The sequence below is a fragment of the Sturnira hondurensis genome, unplaced genomic scaffold (assembly GCF_014824575.4).
Source record: "Sturnira hondurensis isolate 20B ecotype Veracruz unplaced genomic scaffold, ASM1482457v3 Scaffold0010128, whole genome shotgun sequence".
In the NCBI taxonomy this organism is placed as follows: domain Eukaryota; kingdom Metazoa; phylum Chordata; class Mammalia; order Chiroptera; family Phyllostomidae; genus Sturnira; species Sturnira hondurensis.
Genome location: NW_028082759.1, coordinates 17,045,086 through 17,067,903, shown reverse-complemented (window position 1 = coordinate 17,067,903; position 22,818 = coordinate 17,045,086). Strand labels below are relative to the sequence as shown.

The 22,818-nt window shown below is 43.8% G+C and overlaps 1 protein-coding gene across 1 annotated transcript in view; it reads right to left on the bottom strand.

Moving 5' to 3' along the window:
- Positions 1 to 22,818, bottom strand: part of RNF150 (ring finger protein 150) — a 170,833-nt gene that overhangs the window by 65,074 nt on the left and 82,941 nt on the right. The window contains exon 2 of the mRNA XM_037058480.1: positions 668 to 918. Coding sequence (XP_036914375.1) covers positions 668 to 918 — 251 coding nt within the window. The remainder of the gene's footprint in view (positions 1 to 667; positions 919 to 22,818) is intronic.

Genomic DNA, 22,818 nt, shown 5'->3' with positions numbered 1-22,818 from the left:
CTTGGACTGAGTGTTGATTTAAATTAATCTCCAAGATCCAGTGAGAATTAAGGGTATAGAGTGTGCTATTATTTGTACACAGACACAGACACACACACACACACACGTTGACAAGCACATAAAATATCTCTAGAAAAGAAGAAATCCCAGGTAGAGAGCCCCTTGCGTAACAAGGGGCACACGTGGGAAGGAGATTACTTTTTGTGTGTACCATTTTATACCTTTTGCAATTTATATCACATGTAAGTATTAACTGTTCCAAAATTAATTGCTTTGTAAAATAGCTTTCATTTATTTTTTTTTATCTCCTTTTCTTTGATCACCAGAAGGAAATTCTGGCTCTTCCCAAATTATGCTGCCACTGTTAGCGTCATCTCAGCTCACGCCCCTTTTCTCCCTTGATTATGTGCCTCAGTGGACAAATGCCCAGGAGATGAGCAGCTTGCAGAACACCACCCGGGAAACACCAACACGGGCGTTATCTGGAAAAGCTCTGAAAAACTATACAGCAAATACTAAGTGCTTATCTTGAGAGGGGGTATAATAGGTAATTTTCATTCCGTCCTGGTAGGTTCTGTGATTTCCAAAGTTTATACAACAACACGTCTTACTTTGGGAAAGCTTTTTAAGTTTTTTTTTTTTTAAAGAAAACTTTTTTGCTCCTCACCTGGTTCCTGTCCCTGGCGTTTGCATATCGAAACCTCTGGATGTAGTAAAAGACCAGCCACGCGAGGGAGATGATCATCAGGACGATGAAGGAGATGGAGACGAACACAACCGAAGTGCGGCTCACGTATTTCTGCAAGTTGCGGGTTCCGATGGTGATGTGCATGGTCACGGTGATGTTTCTTTCCAGCAGGCTGACGATCTCCTTCCCTTTCAGCTCAGGGATCATTATTGCCACGATGTCTTCGACACCTGTTGTGAGAGGGGCAAGGGCGGGGCCATACGGGCAGGGGGGTGAGAGGGGGAGGGAAATAATAGTGAAATGTCTGGGTAACGTCACACACAACCAAATAATGACACTAGCTTTGCCAATTCTTTGCCAGATCTACCATCCACGTCTAATTCTAAGAGCTAACAGCCAGAGACTGAGTCAAATTCTCTTTCACCAGCTTCCTTGGGATGCTGCTGTCTTGTACGTGAGAATAGAACCTAAAATGATATTTGTTTTTCACCGTCTGGAACCTAATCAACAAAACAAAGAAGGAAGCAAAACAGAACGGGTGGCATTCAAATAAAGAACAAGCTGACAGTAACCAGAGGGGAGGAGGGCGGATGGTAGGAGGGAAAGAAGGGGCAAGGGTTGTCAGGGAACATGTATCAGGACCAATGGACGAAGCCGAAAGGGGGTAGGATCGAGGGTGGGAGGTAAGGGAGGTAGTGGGGGGGAAATGGAGACCACCGTACCTGAACAACAATTAAAAAAAATCTAAAATGACCTCATAATTTGGGTACCAGTGAAGGCACGACAGAGCTGCCCTTCCACTGTCCAAGGTGTTGTTGACCCTGGTACAGGTGGACCCTCCCCAGCTAGTCCAAGTTTGCAGTGCTATGTTGCATTTCACAACAAGCCCCCTTGGGGTGGGGAACGGTGCTCTGCACCCCATATCACAAGGGTGAAGTGCAGTTTCATGCCATCTGCCAGTAGGCTTTCTCCCCTTCTGCCACTCGGACACTGTGAGTGCGTGATTGCAGACTTCCATCCACCATTTTCAAGGAGGTTTTCTCCTACAGCTACTATCCAAAGCAACCCCAAACAGGGATTTTCAACGAGCTCTGACATATCTGTCAACACAGAATAACGGTCTCAGAACTACACTCTGCCCATTTTACCTAATTCAACGTAAACAGCCTGGGTCTCCTTGTACCGAGCAAGGGAAGGTGGAGGCTGAACGGATCATTCCAGGAGGGTTTCGTCTCTGCTCCCAAATGCTCCCACCACAATGCTCCTGTTACCGGACAGCTGACAGCAAGCGCGGCAACTTTCTTTAAAATGTTAAATGGGTCGGGCCCGGACTAGACTCCAGGCCCTCTGAATCCAGGCGTGTGCTCCATCCATCGGTCCTTGGGTCTGAGTTATCTGGGTCATTGTCCCCATTCTTCATGACACCATGAGAGGCACAGCCTCTTGGTGAGGCGTTCTGGGCCTCTATGAGGGATCTTTAGTGAGGATATGACAGCAACTCCAAAGGCACCGACTTGACATGTTGTGGTGGCCGCCCCATGGACCTGTGTGTCACTGGGACAGGTTCTCAGGGATCCCCGATCCCAGTTTCTGCCCACAGAGCTCTCCAAGAGCCCCATTTCCACATGGACATAGCCTAGCATCTGGGGTCACTACAATTCGGAGAGTGCAAATGTACAATCAGGATGTTGTGGCTTAGGGACAAAATTAAACACCACCATAGTCACTTAAAGCTGGCCTTATTCACACACCGAGGTCAGCCAGCTAGACGGAACCACCAGATTGTATTTGCTCAGGATGTTGCAAGTCTCTCAGAAGCTACTTAGGGCTTTCACTCGACTTTGATCTGTATGCCAGTTTTCAATCCTGCATAAAGATTTCACCAAGGCTAAGGCAGAATAAATACATGAAAAGTTAACTATGTACACAAAGGTGTCTGTGTATGACACATCAACTATATATTTTTCTTTTTTAAAAATGTTTTTATTGTAGTTCAAGTACAGTTGTCTCCATCTCCTCCCACAACTCCCCCCACCCTACCATCCCCACCTCCCACACTCAATCCTACCCCCTTTGGCTTTGTTCATGTGTCTTATTATATACATTCCTTGGCAACCCTCCCCCTTTCCCCCGCCTTATCCCCTCCTACCTCCCCTCTGGTTACTGTCAGTTTGTTCCTAGTTTCAATAGCTCTGGTTTATGCTAAGTGAGATAAGCCAGGCGGTGAAAGACAAATACCATATGATCTCATCAATAAGTGGAATCTTATCATCAACTATATATTCTTAAAAATCCCCAAACCTTTCTTTGTATTAGCCTGACTATAAAATCACAAAGCCACATAGTGTTTAGATTGAGCTGTTAACTTCTGGGAATTACTGAAACTGATGGCTTGAACTTCACCTCTGCAGAATTTACTGACAGTTCCAAAGCTCCCCCTTTCGTGTTTACTTTGGCCAATGGCTGCATGTGGTCTGAGGTTTTGCGAGGCGTTCAAGCTGCTGGCAGGTTTTGTCTCTACAGAAATAGCTTCCTTGTGTGCTGGACCAGTCTGGCCCAGCGAGGTTCGCCCTGGTGCTGTGGCCAGTTTAGAGATATTTACGCAATGGTAGAATCACACCTTTTCCCTTAATTTATCCCCTTATTTATATATTTTTAAGCATGTCTATTCAAGGCTCTAGAATAAGATTTTTTTTCTGACAAGGGGATCTTGGGGTCATTTATGAGATTTGTATGCTCAGTCTCGGCACAAGTTTTATGTATTTTAGTGGTCAAATTTTATCATTATGTTCCTTTATGACTTCTAGTTTCGACACTCTGCTTAGGAAGCTTCCCCACCAAAGATGGCAGAGAGACTCTTTTAAAATTGCTTTTCAAACTTTTTAGCTTTGCTTTTCACACTGAAATCTTGAACAACCTTAACGTGATTTAATAACAACACAACATATGTTTGAACTCTTGTAATGCAATGGGCAGAGAGGAGACAGGTAGGGTGCAATTTCTTTTTCCCTAAATTCTTAGACATATTGGGGTCCACCGTTGGATTTTATTTTACTGTTAGGTTGACCTATCTTTTGCTGAACCAACACCAGGCTATTTGAGTTGTCTAGGCTTTTAACGTATTTACTATCGGGCAGTCTAACTCTTCCTTCACTAATTTTCTCCTGACATTTTTCCTAGTACCTCCTAATATTAAGAGCCCACAGAGTCTAATGGTAAAGAGTTGGACTCTGACGCCGAACAGCTTGTTTCAAGCCCTAGCTCAGCATTTTAAAAACAGGCAAGTGAGGTTTGGATATCCACGAAGTTCTAAATTACCCATCATACATTTCCAGGAACCGGAGAAAACATTTTCTCTTCCTGTAGGGCAAAGTATAATTAACTATTTTAAACACACTACCTGGGTTGCTCATAACCACTGCTGTGTTGTCATGATACGTGACATCCGCTTGGAAAGACTGAAAATGACAGTGTTCTATCCACTTGAACTTGAACCTTAATCATTGTCAATCCTCATCAGGAATTTCTAGGGTGATGATGGTAAAAAACAGATGGGATTCTGGGACATTTCTCCATGCACTTTAAGCTACGTACTGTGCCTTTATCCCAGTAGAAATAGTAAGAACTTAGGTGCACAGGGTATCCCAAAAGGGTACAAAGTAAAGTGGATTTGGATGAACTAACTGACCAATCTGATGAAGGCACACAGTCCAGGGCAAAATGCTACTGCAGGGTTGGGTCTCTTTCAATGAGACATGTGCACTACCATGAGTTACCAGACAATTCCCTGATCTTTGCTTCTTTTTGGAGAGTGCGCCTAGCGTCAGGGAGAAGCCTGCAGGTCAGCGCCAGGTTCACTGTGGTGTCCTGGCTTCTGTGGATGTGTGAAAGGGAGCAGGTGAGGGGGAAGGGCAGGGCTGAGGCGGGCAGAGAGTGCTGAAAGCCCAGCTGAGCCACCTCCTTCCAGTGAGTGAGTGCTGCCCTAAGCTCATAATCCTCGACCCACCGGAGGCTCTGCGACTCGGGGAAGAGCAGTAAACAAGCAGCGTATTCTGTGTGTGTGAACGCTACAAACCGGTCTTGCTCTTTGGGCAATCCTGTGTTTACTATAGTTTACTATCAATTGTGTCTTTTTGCAAAATTATGTCAGCAAACCATCTATTTTCCTCCCACATCTGAGTGATCACTGTTTTGCAATTACCGTGTAGTAGGGAAAAGCTCTGTCACCCTGCGACAGAGTGTGACCACGACACATACGACGCATACGACACATATGATGAAGTGGCTAGACAGGTGACTGGGGCGCCCTGTAGGTTTAGTGCTTCTTTTCCCCAGGAGAGCGCTCAATGGCTGTTACCTAATTTGATCTACTCGGATAAGCACCAGCACAGTGCTACGGCGCATTTAAAGGGCCGGCAGCCCCATCCCTCCCCATGCACCCTGCAGGGTGGTAACACCCTCCTATACGCTCATGGGAGCAAAAACCCTTTTCAGCTCTCTGCATCCTCTCTCTCCCCTGATCTCTACTCACTCACTGACGGCCCTTTAGAATTTAGGCAATAATAAGAGAAGGCAGCTTCCATTTATAGATGTTTTCTATTTATACACTTAATATCTACTTTAAAAAAAGCTCCTAATAATTATCTGTTCTCAAGTAAGATGATAACGTATGTGAAATAATTTCAAAAGTTGCAAAATACTATATAAATGTAAAGTATTATAATTTTACACATTAGTTTAAAAATATTTCTAACAAATATAGATGTTAAAATCCTAAAGCAAAGCATTCACAAACAGACCTCAACAATATAGTAAAACAAACACGTAAACAAACAAACAAACAAAAAAAATATTTCATTACCAAGGTGAGATTTAGAAAAGTGAGGGTGATTTAACGTTAGAAAATATATTAATGCTTTTTAGTGCATTAACAAATTAAAGGAATAAAGCATAGGATTATCTTATGTAGCTAGCTTTCCTCCAATATTTGGTCTCTTACATCTATAGTATTCGTGTCTTGGCCAGTCTAGCAGAGTGTTAATCTCCAGCCTCCCGTGCAGCTAGGCTGTGGCTCTGTGATTAATATTTGGCTCTGAGATGTGAGTGGAGATGACGTTAACTACTTCAAGGTCTTATCCATAAAGGACTGACTATATGCACTCCATGCCCTTGATATTGCCCTTAATGCCCTTAATGCCCTCCAATGCCCTTAATCATCTACATTTGGGGGGGCATATGTTCCATTTGTATTCACAAGCATCATGTCTAAAAACATTCTTTGTTGGTGAAGTGCATTCTAATCATGCACTGGATTGCTTACGTGATGTGTCAGTATAGGCAGAGGCAGAAACTCAATAACAACAAAGTTTTATGAGATCAAAAAATCTTTAAAGGAGATAGCCAATTTTATTTCCCTTGAATTGCTCTAGTAACTTAACTCACTACTGTTGGTTCCTCAGCTACATGTGAGATGATCAATAACTTATACTATTTAAAGAAATTCATATTTTCCCTGACTACACATGTGCAGACTTTTCTATCAATTTGTGATAACTTTAGGAGGAGTAATAAATAAGGTATTTTATTTATAGCCTCATTGGTAGCACTTTGTTAGAACACAGTAAATCAGACTAAAAAAACCCTTATTTTTAGTTTCTTTGAGACTTTTAAGTGGTTAAAAATGATATCACAGAGTTTAGACTGAAATAAAGCAAATTATTGAATACCATAAAGATTTTTTTTAAAACAATTCAGTTTTCATTAAAGAAAAAACCATGCTCAGAGACACTTCTGCTAACATATAAAATTCTAATTTTAGTTTGGATGAAAACCAACACACACATAAGATTCATGAAGAAGAGAGCAGCGGAGTCACAGGAGAGGACACTGTGAGAAAATTCCTCAGCATTCGTCTCTTCCTACCAATCTGATAAGTGAAGTTACATAGCGGAATCATTTACCACAGCTTCTCCCTGGGTGACCTTGGAAAATTTCCTAAATCTTTAAAATTCAGATTCATTATCTCCAAAAGCTCTAATAGTAAATGTACTTGTTCCAAAGGGTTGAATGAAGATTAAATGAGAGAATGCATATCAAGAACTCGGAACATAGTGCTTGAAAAATATTGTTATTACCATCAACATCACCTATCAAATAATTATTTGAAATATTCCAGGAAGTTTAAAATTTGCACGTTGACCAAAGGAGCTAGTGTAGGGGTGAGAAGGATCCCATCAACCTCAGCTTCCCCTGGGGCCCAGAAACAGAGACGGGACCACCTGCAGGACCTGAATACTACGGAGACCCTTCTAGACAGCCAAGGACTTCGAGGCCCAAGCTGAGCCCATTGCCATTTTCTGGACACGAAAGGGTTAACTGTCCCCCGCTCATGGCTGGAGGAAAGGAAACTCTGAGGCAGATAAATAGAAAGTTAATCTTCGAAGGAAAAAAATGGACAGAACTAGGTTAACAATGAATGGTTCAACTCGTACTTTTCTCTTAATGGGACAAAAAATAAAAATTGTTCAATTTTTCTTTTAAACAGTCATGTAATCTAAGCAAACCTAGATTTGGGTTTTGTTTTGCTTTGAGCCACTGGAAAATAGTACATCAATTATTCTCCACTAGACTATTTTAATAATGGATGGCAAGAACTTAAAATTACAGTTAAAAGTAATCACAATTTAACAGCTCTAATGAACTAAAACACATTTATGGCATACTATTATGCATCCTTGCACAAAATAGGGAAATACACAGGAAGCATCTCTTCTCAGTTTTTGCTCATTTGTGTGGTGGGAGTGACTTGGAGTTCCCAACTTACTATGCCAAAATTTATGACAGAGTCCTTCAACTAAACAGGGATCAGGAGGGCCTGTAGGGGCACCTCTCACACTCTGTCACTGCCAAGAACTCTGTGCTTACCATGTAGCTCCATGGTTGTAGCCCCCCTCCCCTTGACCTCTTCTTCCCTCCATAAGGTGCTTCCTCTTGTTCCAGGTGGAGTTTGCATGTGGCTCGCCACGTCTGCTCTTTCCAGATGGCAATCCTGTCTTTTTTCCAAACACATCCTTTTTGGTGATGGAGCATGTAGTCAACCTTTGCTTTATGGTCAACAACTGCACAATTACCAAATGCCACATTATTTGATTCATCTCTATGTTTTTTTTCAGTATTCTCTGAAGTTGCGTTCGGTAGTCTTTGAAAACTAGAAGAGAGATCTCTCTCTAATAAAGATCCAGGTTGGAAACTCCCTCTCTTAAGAGTAATTGAAGTTTACTATTTTGGTTTCTAGAAGCTGGAAAACCCCACATAGTTTTCCTTATGGTGAGACGATATGGACTATGGATTCAACAAATAATGTTAAGGTCAGTTAAAAAACCAACACATGAGAAAACAGCAAAAATGGGACAGAACTTGACACAACTTGGTGGATGTAGATGGGCTTCTCCAGGACCAGAGTTCGAACTCCAGAAAAGTGGAAAATACTGCATATCCTTAGGCTGGACCCATAACTGCCAGCAACTAGGTGTGATGAGTGTCAGTATAAAGGCGTTTGGACTAACGTGTGAGTGGATGAGGTCTATGGGGCTCCCTGGTCTCTGTGTCTCCATCAGTAGGTCACTGGGCAGGAGGAAACGGGTACATTTTATCAGGATCTTAGGTCCAGGAAGCGGAGGCCTTGGGCAACTGAGTATGTTCTGAAAAAGCTCCATGGGTCTGAAATCCTCGCATATCCCCCTGACCTTTGCTCCATACAGTCCCCACAGCATGTCCCAGTGCCCATAGCAGATACTGCTCGTGACCACCCACATCCCCGAGTCCACACCGTTTTAGTGAACCATGTCCTGATTTCCAACTGCCAGCATTTCTTTGCCTAATGGCTTTCCTTGACCATATCACTCTGAGCGTGTGGGCCAGGAGAAAGGAGGAATCGCCACCACCCGGGAGCAATCTTGAACAAAGGAGGAAGTTGGTGCATAAATATCTCCACTCCCTCCTCCCATGCTGATGGAACTCTGGGGTGCATTTCCACACCATTCCCCAGAGCGTTCCAGTGGGATTAACCTTCAGTGACTCATGGTGGCAATTTGCTTAACCACACACCCTTCGTTGGCCCCTTTGCTTCTTCGTCACATTTTTCCATTCCCAAACTGGTGTTTCCTGGAATCACCTCTAAAATGCCTTGACCTTGAATCCTTGTCTGAGCTCTGCTTCAGGGGAAACCCCAACTAGGACTGTGCCAGAGGTCATTGCTCCTCTTCTCTTCTTTCTTTAGAGTTCTGAGGCCCCAAATAACAGCTGCACTGGCTTGTGCCTTAGGGACCAAGGTGCACTGCCTTGTAAACATCATCAAAAGCAAAAGCACGAACCCTCTTCATCTGTTTTTAACTTAAAAAGAGAAGCAGGATCATTTAGCAGAAGTGCCGTCTATGCCCACTTGCCAAGAGGACTGCTGCAGGCACGTGTGGCCACCGAAAACTAGCGCTCACGCCATCTCCCTGAAGGGACAGTTAAGCGTCCTTTGCTCCCACCTCTGCCTTCAGGGGAGTGGAGAGGTTTTGGGTAGTGAGCCTTCAGTGACATGATGGGACACCAGTCATTGTGGTATAGAGTGGTGGCCACTCACCACGGGCTGCGCTTGAGGACTCAAAATGAAGCTAGTACGATCGAGGGACTGAAATTTTAATTTTAGTTAATTTAAATTCTAATTTGAAATCATTGGTTCACACATGACTGTGGTTCGATTCCCAGTCAGGGCACATGCCTGCGTTGCAGGCCAGTTCCCAGCAGGGGACTCACGAGAGGCAACCACCCATTGATATTTATCTCCTTCTCTCCATCCCTTCTCCTCTGAAGATAAATAGATAAAACAAAATTTAAAAAAAGGGGAAGAGATCCCATTTGTTTAAAAAAAATAAAAAATAAATAAAATTAAATCATTGGTTCAATTACTGGAAAACTTTTAAATATGTTCGAAACAACTAGAGCATGAGACTCTACATTTTTTCTAGTGTAAGTTTTAGAAGATGTAAATACAGATGAAGTTTATCTGATAAAAAGTTAGCATCTGGATGGAGATGTGCCGAAATATAAAATGTACACTGGAATTTAAAGAACTAGTGTGAAAAGATGCCATTCGTAATTATTAATATTTGATATTAGTAATAAGATATTCTTTGATTAAATGTTGAAATGATAATATTTTGGATATGTTGGGCTATATAAAATATATTAAATATATAAAAATATATTTTTCCCATTTCTCTTTCCTTTTTACAAAAAATGTGGCTGCTGGAAAATTAAATCACATGTGTGGCTCACATTACATTTTTTATTGGACAACAGTGTTCCAATCGCCCCACTCATAACTTTTATTTGCGAGCCTAGTAGGTAAAATCATTGCTGCATAAAAAGATTAAGACAAATAACACTCCCTGTTCTTAAGGAGTTGACATTTCAAAAGGAATGTCATGAGTTTGATAATATTACTGAAGCCAACCTTAGACGCAAAATAAAAAGTAAAGACGTGTCAAACTTTTTCATGAAAAGTAGCTGTTCTCTTCCATAAATTGATTATATTAAAGTATATTACAGAAAGTGATTTAAGAAATGGTATTATCTTTTCTAAAAGTCTTCAAGGCACTTTCTGCATCCGAACAACACAGTGAGTGCTCTGCCAACATCAGCTTTCCAACCTGAATGGGATAATCAGGCACTTGCCCCTTAGATGGGGTTGTATCATCTACTCTAACATCATCCTCCCCTTTACTTTACAGTTATGGACAATAGAGCTAGCCAGGTTAGGTGACATGTTTAAGGGCAAACACTATTTTGCCCTTTCTAAAAAAATACCAAAAATTAATTTATGTGTCCATTTAAAAATATTTCCATCACTACAAAGCTCGCACATTCAAACAAGTGGTTCTCAGACGTATCAATGCTCCTACATACTCCCTGGCGTAATTCCTCCCATATTTCTAAATAATATGATTGTACTAATGTTTCTTGGATTATCAACTTTGGGCATTTTCTATGGACATCTTCCCGTGGTAGATGAGGACTTCCTTCTCACTCACTCTCCCCGTGCCCCCACTGTATCTCTCACTGGATGAATCCACAGTATTCAGTGCAAATCTTGTTCACTGTAGAGGCAGGGAGCATATTACAAGGATGCCCATTTTCTTCATTTTTCTTGAAGTGAATAAATAATTGCATCATTCTTTCATTTGCCTAGTTTTCCATATTTCCATTGTTTTTCCCATACATGCTACTACTTCTCCATACGCTTACCAATGACATTTTCTGCACTCCTCAAAATGTTAGTTCCCTTTGTCTGCCTGGGACACTTCCCTCCTGGACCCCACTGCTCTGCTCCAACATGGACTGGTGCCTGGAAGCCTGAGAAGCAGCTGTCATCTGGGGGCTTGACTTACCCGGTGACCTAGTGGTGGAAAAACTTGACTTCCCAAGTCACCTTACAAACTCTCTTATTTGTATTTTGTAGACATACAGTGCATTAAATAACAGCCACATTGTATGATCAACACCACAAACCACCAACACTCGGCCCACTTAAAATATTAATTGGTAGTTCTTACGAATACTTACAACAGAAAAGGAGTGTCCTTATTTGAAGCATTTTGAGTGCCCCTCAGCAAATGCTATCACAAGCCATTGGGTCTTTAAGTCTCACTGCTGCCCAGACCTGGTTGCTTCCACAGTGACCCTAAGGTGTGGAGTACACAGGTGCTGGTGTCGGCGATGTTCCCAGGACTACTTTGTGCCTGACCCCTGACTTTTGAGCTCAGCGCTGTTGGCAAATGGCATCGAGAGGCCTTGATGCTGAGATGCTGGGGAGGCAGCGGTGGTGGCCACGGCATTCTGGCCGCTGCTGATCTGATCTGTTCATCTGCGGGAGGCGGCAGTTTGCGGCTGGCCACCAAACGAGGCTCCAGGTGGGCACGGGGCAGTGAAAGCTGCTGCAGAACCACTGAGCGCTCCGGCTGGAAGCCCCCCAGAGACCATCTGTCAAGTCCAGTCTCCAAGGGAAAGCTGAGGCAGGAGACAGCCAAGGCAAAGAGGGGAGAGGTGGCAGCTTGGTGCTGGTGTTCCAAAGCACTCAGAGAGAGGAAACTAACTGATTGCCAACAGGTCAACTCCGATCTTACAGACGGGTGTTGTTATTTTGCATCAGCTAAGCTTCATGGAAAAAGTAAAATCATTTAAATATTCATATTAGCAAGAAACAATTCTGAAATGTTCTAAATTAAATTACAGCAGACCAGAGGGTGGAAGGAAGAAACGAGAGAGATTACTCAGCTGCAGGTTGAAACCCACAAAAGACCGATAACATTCCTGAATGTGCTGCCAAGCTTCAAATGAACTTCCTTCCAGGTTCTTCCAGGCTGTTTCTGCGATTACGTAGTAGGAGAGCCAAAAAGCCAGGTGCCCCCGCATCTTGCTTCCATATATTTCTCATCCTTGCCCAAACCAATCCAAAAAGAGAAAGTATGGCTTCCCTGTGGACTCTGTACCCACCTGAGAACGCATGCCTTCACCTTCTTCCACCCCCTTCATCTAGAGCCAACGTAAATGCTTTTAAAACAACTTACATCTTTCTTCTCCAACCTCTTTGTAAGAAAGACCCCATCAGTCCCAGAAGGTTGGACATGCTTTCTCTAGCCAGGCTGGTGGCTCAGACCTCACGCTCCAGAACCTGGGCCTTTTGCTGGCTAGCATATCGCTCAGTATAAACCCTTTCTTTCAGAAAAGCTTTCGGCTGTGACAGCTTTTGTTTAGTAATACAGATAATTCTAACTCTTGGGCATTGATCCTATAAGACTGTAACAACATATTATATATAAATGTGTAAACTGAAGCATCATATCATTTTTTTACTTCGTTTTTTAATCCTTGTTTTTGTTTTTTTACTGCATGAGACACAAATCTTAAGGGCTTCCTAGTTATTTACCATCTGGCTTTGGAGATGATGGCACCTGAAGCAAATTATAGGTAAATGCTGACAGGCTGGTTGTGGAAAGACCGGCCAGTTGTGGGCAGCTGCTGAACAGGGATGTTATGACCATTTCAACTTCCTGTTCAGAGAGAGGGTCCTTAGATATGGGACAATGTCACTGACTTATTCTCATAAAGAGACCGTGGCCACTAACCAAAAATAAAATTAAAAAAATGAAATTCAAAAACTAATGAGAAAAAGAAGAGGAATTGTTGTTGACTTCTTTTGGACCTGGTTTTTAGCATTTCTTTGAATTTCCAAATTATAAGCAGGCTATGCTAAGAAACTGTGCTAAGGCATAGTCATTTTATAACTTCTATGTATTGTGTAACATGCACACGTGTGCACAGTCCGTGTCCTCCCTGCCAAGGAGCGAAGGGCCTTTTCTGACCCCGTTGTGGGCTTTCCATGTGCTGCCTCCACAGTCACACCGAGTGCTCAGTATTTGGTGCTAATTGTTTCCTTTTGCTTACTCCAGAAATTACTACTTGTTCTCTCTTTTATAAACAACTCCGAAGTGAAACAAAATGATAGTTTTCTTCATCAGATTAGCAACTTTTATTTGGAAAATCATCTGCACGTATTAGTTCTGGAGCCTCAAAACCATTCCAGCAGATTACAACCATAAAACTTCATTTCCTCACTAGAAACATTCCATTCTGAATGTCAAGCCTTCAGCCTGAAATCAGATTCTAATGAAGGCAAAAGACAGTTACATATTTGGGTTGCTGAGCAACGGATAAAACCGCTTTCCAAATCTGATGCAAATAAATGTATTCTAACTAAAATTTAAGAACAATAATTTATATAGGAATAATATTAACTAAAGGATAAATTTAGAGAGTGAAGAAAAATATGGTTGGTTGTTCCCAGCATAGTGATAGAATAAATTATTCCAAGTGTGGAAAGACTGGGATCGTGTTCTTGCTCTTATCTTCTGATAGTGCAAAATTAATGGGGTTATTCAAGAATTAAAATTCTTAAAATAATGCAAAATGTCATCTGAAAATACATACAATACAGTAAACCTGTCTTGTTCCTAGGAGGAAGGGATTTTACTGATAATATGAAAACTGTTTCAAGTTCCCAGATTCCTTGTCACAAAAGGATATGCACTAATAACCATAACTTCAGTTCCACTTACTTAAAATTTTAGTATACATGGTATATTTTTATGTGCCTTACTCTTAGACTTCAGTATTGCCATCTGAGTACACAGGCATTTTCACGCAAATTCACTAGGGATAAGGAAAGAGATACCGAGGGATTGGAAAGGAAAAAGGGAGAAAAAGCAGAATGTTCTCAGTTAAGCTGCATCTCAGGGCAGCATGGGAGATGTGAAGGGGCTCCAGTACCATCAGATGAACCTTGGCCTTGGCCTTGCCCCTGTGGCTGGTAGTGGGAGAGGAGCTCAGTCAGTACCAAAGCCGCTGAGAGAAGAGCCACAGCCCGGTCCACCTTTAGTGCTGTGGAGGGTGCTTTTCTCAGCATGACAGGGCTCTCCGACCCGGCCCTTCCTGGCGGGCAGGAGGCTCTCAGACAGAGCTGTTTCAAAGGCTGAGCTGGGCACAGGGATGCAGAGGCCTCTTCCCTGTCCCCCGCTCACGGAGGACTAGGGAAGTCAGTCTCCGGGAGGGGGGGTTGTCTTCTCCTCGTTGGGGGAAAAGAGCTGGGATTTGGTGGACAGTCGCCTCTGGCGCAGTAATTGAGGGACGTCCCTTGATTCAGAGAAGCAGGGGACCAGGTGGAGAGGATGAGACGTGATGCTTCCTATAGTGACGAGTCTTCCCTCGGCGTGTCGAAATCAGTCTTGGTGAGTGTATGAGTTTTCCCGTGCTGTGATAAATTACCACAAACTCAGTGGCCTAACACAATACCAACTTGTCACAACATCTTACAGTTTTAGGGCTCAGAAGTCTGACATGGCTGTCACTGGTGAACACCAAGGCGTCACAAGGCTCTGCTCCTTCTGGAGGCTCCAGGACAGAAACTTTCTCCTTGGCTTTTCTAGAGGCGCCTCGCATTTCTCGACTTGTGGCCACATCGCTCCAACCTCTGTTCCCTTTGTCACGTCTCCACCTCTCGCTCTCACCCTCATGTCTCCCTTTTATATGAATCCTTATAATGAGTTAATATTATTCCCATCCAGAATAATTTCCTTATCTCAAGATCCTTAACTTAATCACACCTGCAAAGTCCCTAATGCCATATAAGGCAGCATATTCACAGGTTTTGGAGAGGGGGCGGGGGGCATCATTCTGCCTACCAGACGGAAGGTGGAAATAAGACACATTTCTGGAGCAGGGTCCCCAGGGACAGGCAGCGGGAGCCATATGGTTATAGTGAAGGCCTGTCTTTCCCAGGTGTTCACGTGGCTGGAGAGGTAAGATTATTTACGATTTCCCTCAGGCCTTCGTTCTGCTTGGATAGCACGACTTCAGCCAGGAGCCCACTTCAGGAAATGTTAATTAAAGCTATTATTTCTCACAGTTGAGGAGGACAGTTAACCCCTGTCTCTCCTCTCCTCCTTCACCGCACTGGTTGCTATCCCCCACTCCATACCCCACACCCCACACCCAAATCGTGGCACACTGGCAGGCGTTCCTCCACGAGCAAGACCCTGGGGAGAGAATTCTGAGGAAGGCAGTGGCACTCCTCGTGAAACGTTGGCCGGGAGGGTAGACAGGCCTGTCCATTCTGATATGAAAAAAGTTGCATGTGTGGGCGTTTGGTGGCATAACAGTGACAATTTGCCTCCCGGACCCTAAGAATAGTTGTCACCAGCGTCTGAGAATGGAAGAACTTTCCAAATAGTTGTGCGCTCCATCTCAGCTCCCTGCAAACCTTGGCAGCTGCACAGAGGCATGACGAACACATGCTTCCAGGCTCTCTAAGAGAACTGCTCATGTTAAGGATAAAAAAAAGAGCCAGCAGATGAACCATGTTTGGTGTGGAAATCCAGGGTCCTTCCTGCTCCAAGGCAGCCCAGCCAAATCCTGAAAGATCTGACAGAGGGTCAAGTGTGGCAAACTGAAGCCAGATGAACGTCTCCCCAACACTGGGGGTGACCGGGTTGTCCCGGAGGCAGAGGCCTTAAGATTCTGAGGGGAGAGGCAGGTCTAGGGCCCCGCTGACCTGTGTGTGTATCAGACTGAGGGTGCAAACTGAAGGTCAGAATAAAACTCATCAGGAGGCCGATTTGCAATAAATGTCAGTATGGTGGTGGAGCTGCTGCCCAACACACACACACACACACACACGCGCGCGCGCATTCACAGACACACTCCCTCCCTCCACTGCCTATCTAATCAGCCCTAACAAACCGAAGCCAGAGACTAACAGTGAACAGCAAGTGACCTTATTGTGGTGGTTGGCCACCCAACAGAAACCACACTTAGAAGGCATTATGACCAAAAAAGGTAAGGCCCGAGAGTGAGGAAATCCAGGCTATGAAAAAATGGAAAGGGTTTTAAGTATTCCCCGAAGACCAGTTGCCCTGGAGGGCACAGTGACTCCCCGCCAGGCTGGGGGGAGCAGAGAGCAGGTGAGGTGCCCCCTGCCTGGCGTTCACCCCAGGAACAGGATGGCAGCTCTGGCTAACCCATCTGCAGCTCTCCATGGAGTGCTGGGCACCACCACTGTTGAGAGACGGCATGAGACCGTGGGAAGCAAACGTGACCCGGAAGAGTTGAAGCTCCAGTCCGGCCTTTACCATCTCAGAGCTGTAGGACCTGGGCATTTAATTCCATTGCACCTCAGTTCTTTGATCTCTATGATGAAATGATAATAGTAAATATACATTAATTCTATACGGTAATTCTACATCATTAATAATACTTTATATGAATGAATATTTATTGTTATTCTTATTATTACCATTGTTATTGTTATGCCCTGGCTACTTCAAAAGGTGCATGAAAAAGTTAACTATGAATGTAAAACTTCTTTCTCATCCTATGAAATGTTATAAAAATATATATTGCTATTATAACGCAAGGTAAACTTTGGTTTCTACTTAGGGGATTTAGTGAGGGGAATAATCCATGCACAAGAAATACTTAAAGAGAAAAACTGCATTTAGCCAAGTGCTGGAGGGTCCTGTAGGGGATTAGATTTCCTGATGCCACGCACCACAGCCCATTGTGCAGTACCAAGAATAAACGTGAGGCGAGCACTGCCAGGAATAGCTTCATGGGAGAGAAGAGTGTGAGCCGGGTACAGTGAGGCAGAAAGGAACTTGGAGAACATTCTAGGATGGGAGAGGTTCACGAGCCAATACAGAGATAGTGGAAAGCAAATCTGCATCGTTTCCTTGTTTCCAAGAAACTGCCGCATTTCAGACCCACTTAATACCTTCTCCTGCCAACCACGATAGGGAACAATATGGTAAAATCTACTGAAACATAAACTGCATGGACCTTCGACACGGCACTTCTGCTTTTGGAAACCCATCCTATAGGTATGTGTGTGAACATACGTGAGCAATGTCTGTAAAGGAATTCTGCAGCCCAGTTTGTATATTTGATAGGAATAGAGTTTAAAAATCTAGAAATATAACCCCAAAGGCCATCCATAGAAGACTGGTTAGAAAACTGTAGTACATCCACAATGAAATATTTCACAGATTTTATAAAACATAAAGTATTTAATAGGATCCATAGGCACTGATTTTAAATAATTGTCAAGATTTAGCAAGTAAAATAAGTCAAATATAATACTGTGCATACGATGCTGTGACTCGTGTAAAAACAGAAAGGAAGAACGGGACAGCGTGCTTGTCAAGGCAAAGACTACCCGAATCAAGGCACAGACATCACCAGGAACGGTTAGGACAGAGGGGTGAGATGGAGCAGTGCTTTTCACTGCACGCCCTTTGAATTCCGTATGGTGCTCAGGGTATGGCCTATTCAAAAAATTACTTTGAAAGTACCATGTGGTGGCCCAGTGCTTTTAAAGACTCCAGGTAATTCTGCACACTCTGACTTCACTTTAGGGAGCCCTGATAAACGATGTTCCCTGAAGCGATTCTGATTGAAATTGCTTCCAATGCAAAATAGAGTTGTCCAACACACAGCCCAGCCCAGCTCCCCGGGGACTTCATTTAACGGTTAGGCACTGTTATGGACTGAACGGCGGCACCCCCCTTTTCCCCCACAAATTCATGTGCTGAAGCCTTTACCTGAACGTAACTGTGTCGAAACAGAGCCTTTAGGGAGGTAATTAAGGTCCTAAGTGTGAGGCCCCGATCTGATAGGACTGATGTCCTTATAAGAAGAGACACAGAGCGTGTGCCCGCGTGCACACTCTTTCTCTCCACCAGGCGAGACATGGTGAGAAGGCGGCCATCTACAAGCCAGGGAGAGAGCCTTCAGCAGAAGACACCTCCATTGGCAACTGGGTCTTGGACTCTCAGCCTCCAGAACTGTGAGAAAACAACTCCATTGTTCCAGCCACCCACGCTGTGGTGTTTTGTGGCAGCAGCCCCAGCAAAGTCAGACAGGGACTACCATGGACTCCAGCCAGTACAAACTGAGTTCCAGTGGTAGCCACAATGCCCGGCCCACAGAGGAAGATGCTGAAACACACCTCTGGGCGAAACTTGAAGAATGTGTGTCTGAGTAGCCTAGTCTGGGTCCCAGTTTCTTCGCTGCCCCCCTGACTGTGACCTTGAACTATTGACTTCTTTAGGATGTGTCTGAAGAATCTCTAAGTTCTTTCCAGCTCATGGGTGCCAGGACATATGATACACAGCAAAATATGCCACTGCCAAGAGTCAAGTTCACATCTAAAAACAATGCAGTTTCCTATTTGTGAAAGATATATAGCAGACGGCAACCCTGGAGTTCACAATCCACGTGAGCAGATCTGCTTAGGTCTTAGAGCCTCATGAGGGTGGCTGTGGCCCCTGCCACTGCACACCCAGAGCCTCCCCCATCCTGAGTTTGGGGAGCCTTCTGCAGGTGAGGGACGCAGAATGCCCTCACCCTGAGAATCTGCTACTCCCCAAACCCACCTCTCAGAAACCCTGCCCCTCCCAAGCAGGGCAGGAAAGAGCCCTCCATCTCGTGAACAGACAAATGACGACCACTCCTGTTGCTATCAAAGCCAGAGAGGTGGTGTTAAGCCAATAATGAAAACACACTTTGCTCAGGTGTCATTGATACCAAAGAGGAAAGGGACTCTGGGGACGGCCTGAGCCAACACTGACAGAGAAAGGAAGAGCCCAGAATACGGGGAAAGGGCAACACGGAAAAGCCTTCCTGAAGCTCTGGTGCTTTTCTTGAGTCTCGGATTTGAATTCCCATCATCGAGGGCACACCTGACATAGCCACACCTAGGAACGAATATCCTTATGGTCTGGGCATGGAATAAATTTTTTAATGACATCGAGGCTGAAAGAATGGCAGTATTGCTTATTATCAAGATTTGGGGAATATGTCTTCAAGAGAAAATATGACCCAGGAATGTGGGTGCAATTTCATGTCATTGAACTGATCCTGAACTTTGGACAGAACACATTTCCATCGTATTCATTCCTAGCAAAGCTGAAGAAAGAGCTTTAAAAGATTAGGAGTTGAACTTGAAAACCAGTTTTTGAAGACAAGCCAGCCTCTTCAAGGAACGGACTTAGAAAAATTTTTCTGCCAAATCTCTCCTAGCAGAGAGTGCTGACCATATGGCACCATTTTTTATGTACTTAGGTAGTGCAAAAACGAGGAAGAGAAAATATTTAAGCCCAAGTTTGATAAATACATTCTAGATTCCTTGGGTCAGTAGAGGTAAGAAAGATGCCCGGTTATAGCTTTAAACCTGGGAAGTCTCCTGGACTCTGGATGCAGGAGCGGTTTACCCTGGGAATCCTCATTGAATACTGTAACTACATAAGACATATTGGTTTACCAACAAATGTATTCAGTTTTTAGTAACAACCAATTGCCATGTAAGTGGCAAACTGATTTGATTCTTTCAGGATATTAGAAGTAAATTTAGTAAAAATTTGATGCCCAACTCAGAGGATCTTGAAAAGTACACCAATTTCAAGATAACTATAAGTGACGACATTGATTTAAAATCTTTGACTTTGTTTTCACCCTCACTTAACGTCAAGACAGAGATAATGAGACTTTTTTAAAAAGTTTGCCTCCCCACACCTTGAATGGGGAAAATTTTTTTACAAATATCAAAAGAATGAATCAAGCATCCAAATAAGTTGTTGCTTGAAGTCTAATATTTCCACACGAATTTTGTTTGGAAGTTTTCATAAATATTCATCCCTGGCAACAGACATCCTTATTCAAAAGGTATTTGGACTGGCCAGAATTACACATGGCACCAAATATAACCAAGTACAATATAAAACCTTTTCAGCTGTTTTATAAGTCATGCTATAATAACTACCAGAATGACTCATTCAGTACTAATTTATCTGTGACCTTTTGAAAATTGCTAGGCAAAAAAGGAAATAAATTAGCCTGATTTAACTTACAATTGAATAATTATGTTGGAAAAACGTTCGAGGCGCACAGACCTCACCCCTTCAGATGCAGGCCAGACAGTCCCCACACCTACAGCTACTCAGGTGCACGGAGGTTTTGAAGAGGTCATATTCCCTGTAGGTCCATGTTGTAAGATGCGGTGCACCTCTGAAAATCTAACTGGAAATCCCTCACAATGAACTGAATTCTGTGTTACCCCATCAAAGCCTATCTCTGAGTGTCCTTCTCTCTTTTCTTTAGATGTTATTTTATATACGTTTCTCCCCATGACCATTCCCTACCTTCTTTTGCCCAGGTCTTGCTCACCCTTACAATCTCCCTTCATCTGCTCTACTCCTTTCTCCCCCGTCTTTGCAGTTTCGGCAATGATGCAACAGAGATCTGTTTTCCATTCTGAATTGTAAAGTGTGATGAAAGGAAGAGTTTATATAATCTCCTAGGAGCATTAAAAAATACAACGAAATTCTTTCATGGTAATAAATAGCATTTGGGAAATAAATGTGACGTGAATGATACAGGAGTGTTTATATCTCTATGTGTCTATGTTTCTATCTATAATATGCATCTAGACATCACCTAAAATTATTTTGTGGTACAAGTTCCTACTGCAGTTTGAGAAAATATAATACCTCCATTCTGCTCAATTTTATTAGATTATTATACAGTGAAAGCACCATTAATTGAGGAGTTACAATTTACAGTATCAGAAACGCTTCTTACCAGGGTGTTCCTTGAATGTCTTTATTGCCGAAGCCACGTGCACAACAGTCTTCACTGTATTTGATTAAGCTCACACCGGGACAGGCTATCCGACTCCAATCATAGTTCTATCAACAGCCTCTCATTCTAAGAACAGATCTATGATGTCAGCCCCTAATCCAGCTCCCTCCCCCCACCTCCTTCCTCTCCTCACTATCTTAAACTATGCCACACTGAATGATTAAGAGCTTGGGTCAAAATGAAGTGGTTACATAAACACCCACTATTTCTGTCTTATGGAAATGCTTCCCTTGTGAGTTACTCAATGTGTCTCAGCTCAGAACATGCATGTCTCTCTGGGCTTGCATTGAAAATAACACTGTTTGGCCTAATCCCACCAACACATTGCTAAACCTTTTAAGCAGGGCTGCTGCATGCACCAAGTGACAGCTAGGGACAGGGCAAGTCGGATGTAGCGCAGAGGGAAGAGCTGCCGAGGGGGCTGGGCACCGTCCCTCACCGGGACGCCATGTCCCAGTCAGGAAGCCCACGGCTGTGATGATTTCCCAGGGCTCTTCCGCTGATGTCCTCTAAGCTCTCTGAGGAGCACTCTCAACTTTCTTTTTCTAAAAAATATTTTTATGTATTTATTTATCTTTAGAAGGGAAGGGAAGGAGAGAGGGAGAGAAATATCAATGTATGGTTGCCTCTCATGAGTCCCCTGCTGGGAACTGGCCTGCAACCCAGGCATGTGCCCTGACTGGGAATCGAACCGCGATCGTGTGGTTCGCAGGCTCGAGCTCAATCCACTGAGCTACACCAGCCAGGGCCTCTTTCTGATTGAAGAGAACATCACCTGTGGTAGCCACCACTGCACACCTACTGCTACAGCACTGCCGACACAGAGTACGTAGGTGCTGAGAGAGATCTGTTGGAAGAATGAACCAAGCGGCAGGTTTCCCACCACCCTTCTACAGTGATTATCATCCGTATCGGAAACTCAGATTTTCTCTCTCCCCTGATGGAAATCTATTTCTCGAGTAGACACATAATCACTCATTACTTACTGGGCCAAGTATGAGAGGTAGGAAGAAAAAATTAGGAAGAATCTAAGTTTTGAGAAGCAAGGAGAGAAATGACCTGGGGAGTAATTTTAAGGTGTAACACACCACACAGAACCAGGCTACAGTGGGTGCCAGCTCTCAGGGTGAGTTCACGTCACAGAAAAGAACATGTACCACACAGTACAACCCTCTCGGGAGACTTTGGAAAGGGACCTGGGCAGGGTCCGCCACCCGCACACACACACATTGATACTGTATTGAACCACAGTCTTTGCAAACTACCAGCACGAACTGTTCCCTGAAGTCTGCTGAGGGGACTCATGGCACAGGGAGAAAGATGGCAAATGGCTTGTCCTCTACCATCCTTTCACCTTTCCCACTGCCTTTTCCTACTTTTCCAGCAACACCGGCCACACTCCAATACCCAACAGCGCTGCACGCCCAGTCTGTTCTCCCCACGACGCCCAATATCCCAGTGTGGGGCAGGAAGCCCATGGTGCCTCTGCTGATGGACCCAGACCCAGGGGAACGTGGAGACAGGATTCTGATCAGTAACCCTTGCATCACTGATTCTGTAGAGCTCATAAAAGTCTTTTAAAAATTATATTTTATTGATCATGCTATTACAGTTGTCCTGATGTTTCCCACTTTGCCCGCCCCCCACGCAGAACCCCCACTCCTCCAGGCAGTCCCTCTACCATGGTTCATTCCATGGGTCATGCATATAAGTTCTTTGTCTCTTCCATTTCTACTGTACTGTACATCCCCATGGCTATTCTGTAACTACCTATTTGTACTTCTTAACCCCCTCACCTCCTCACCCATCCCCCCACAGCCCGCACCCAACCGGCA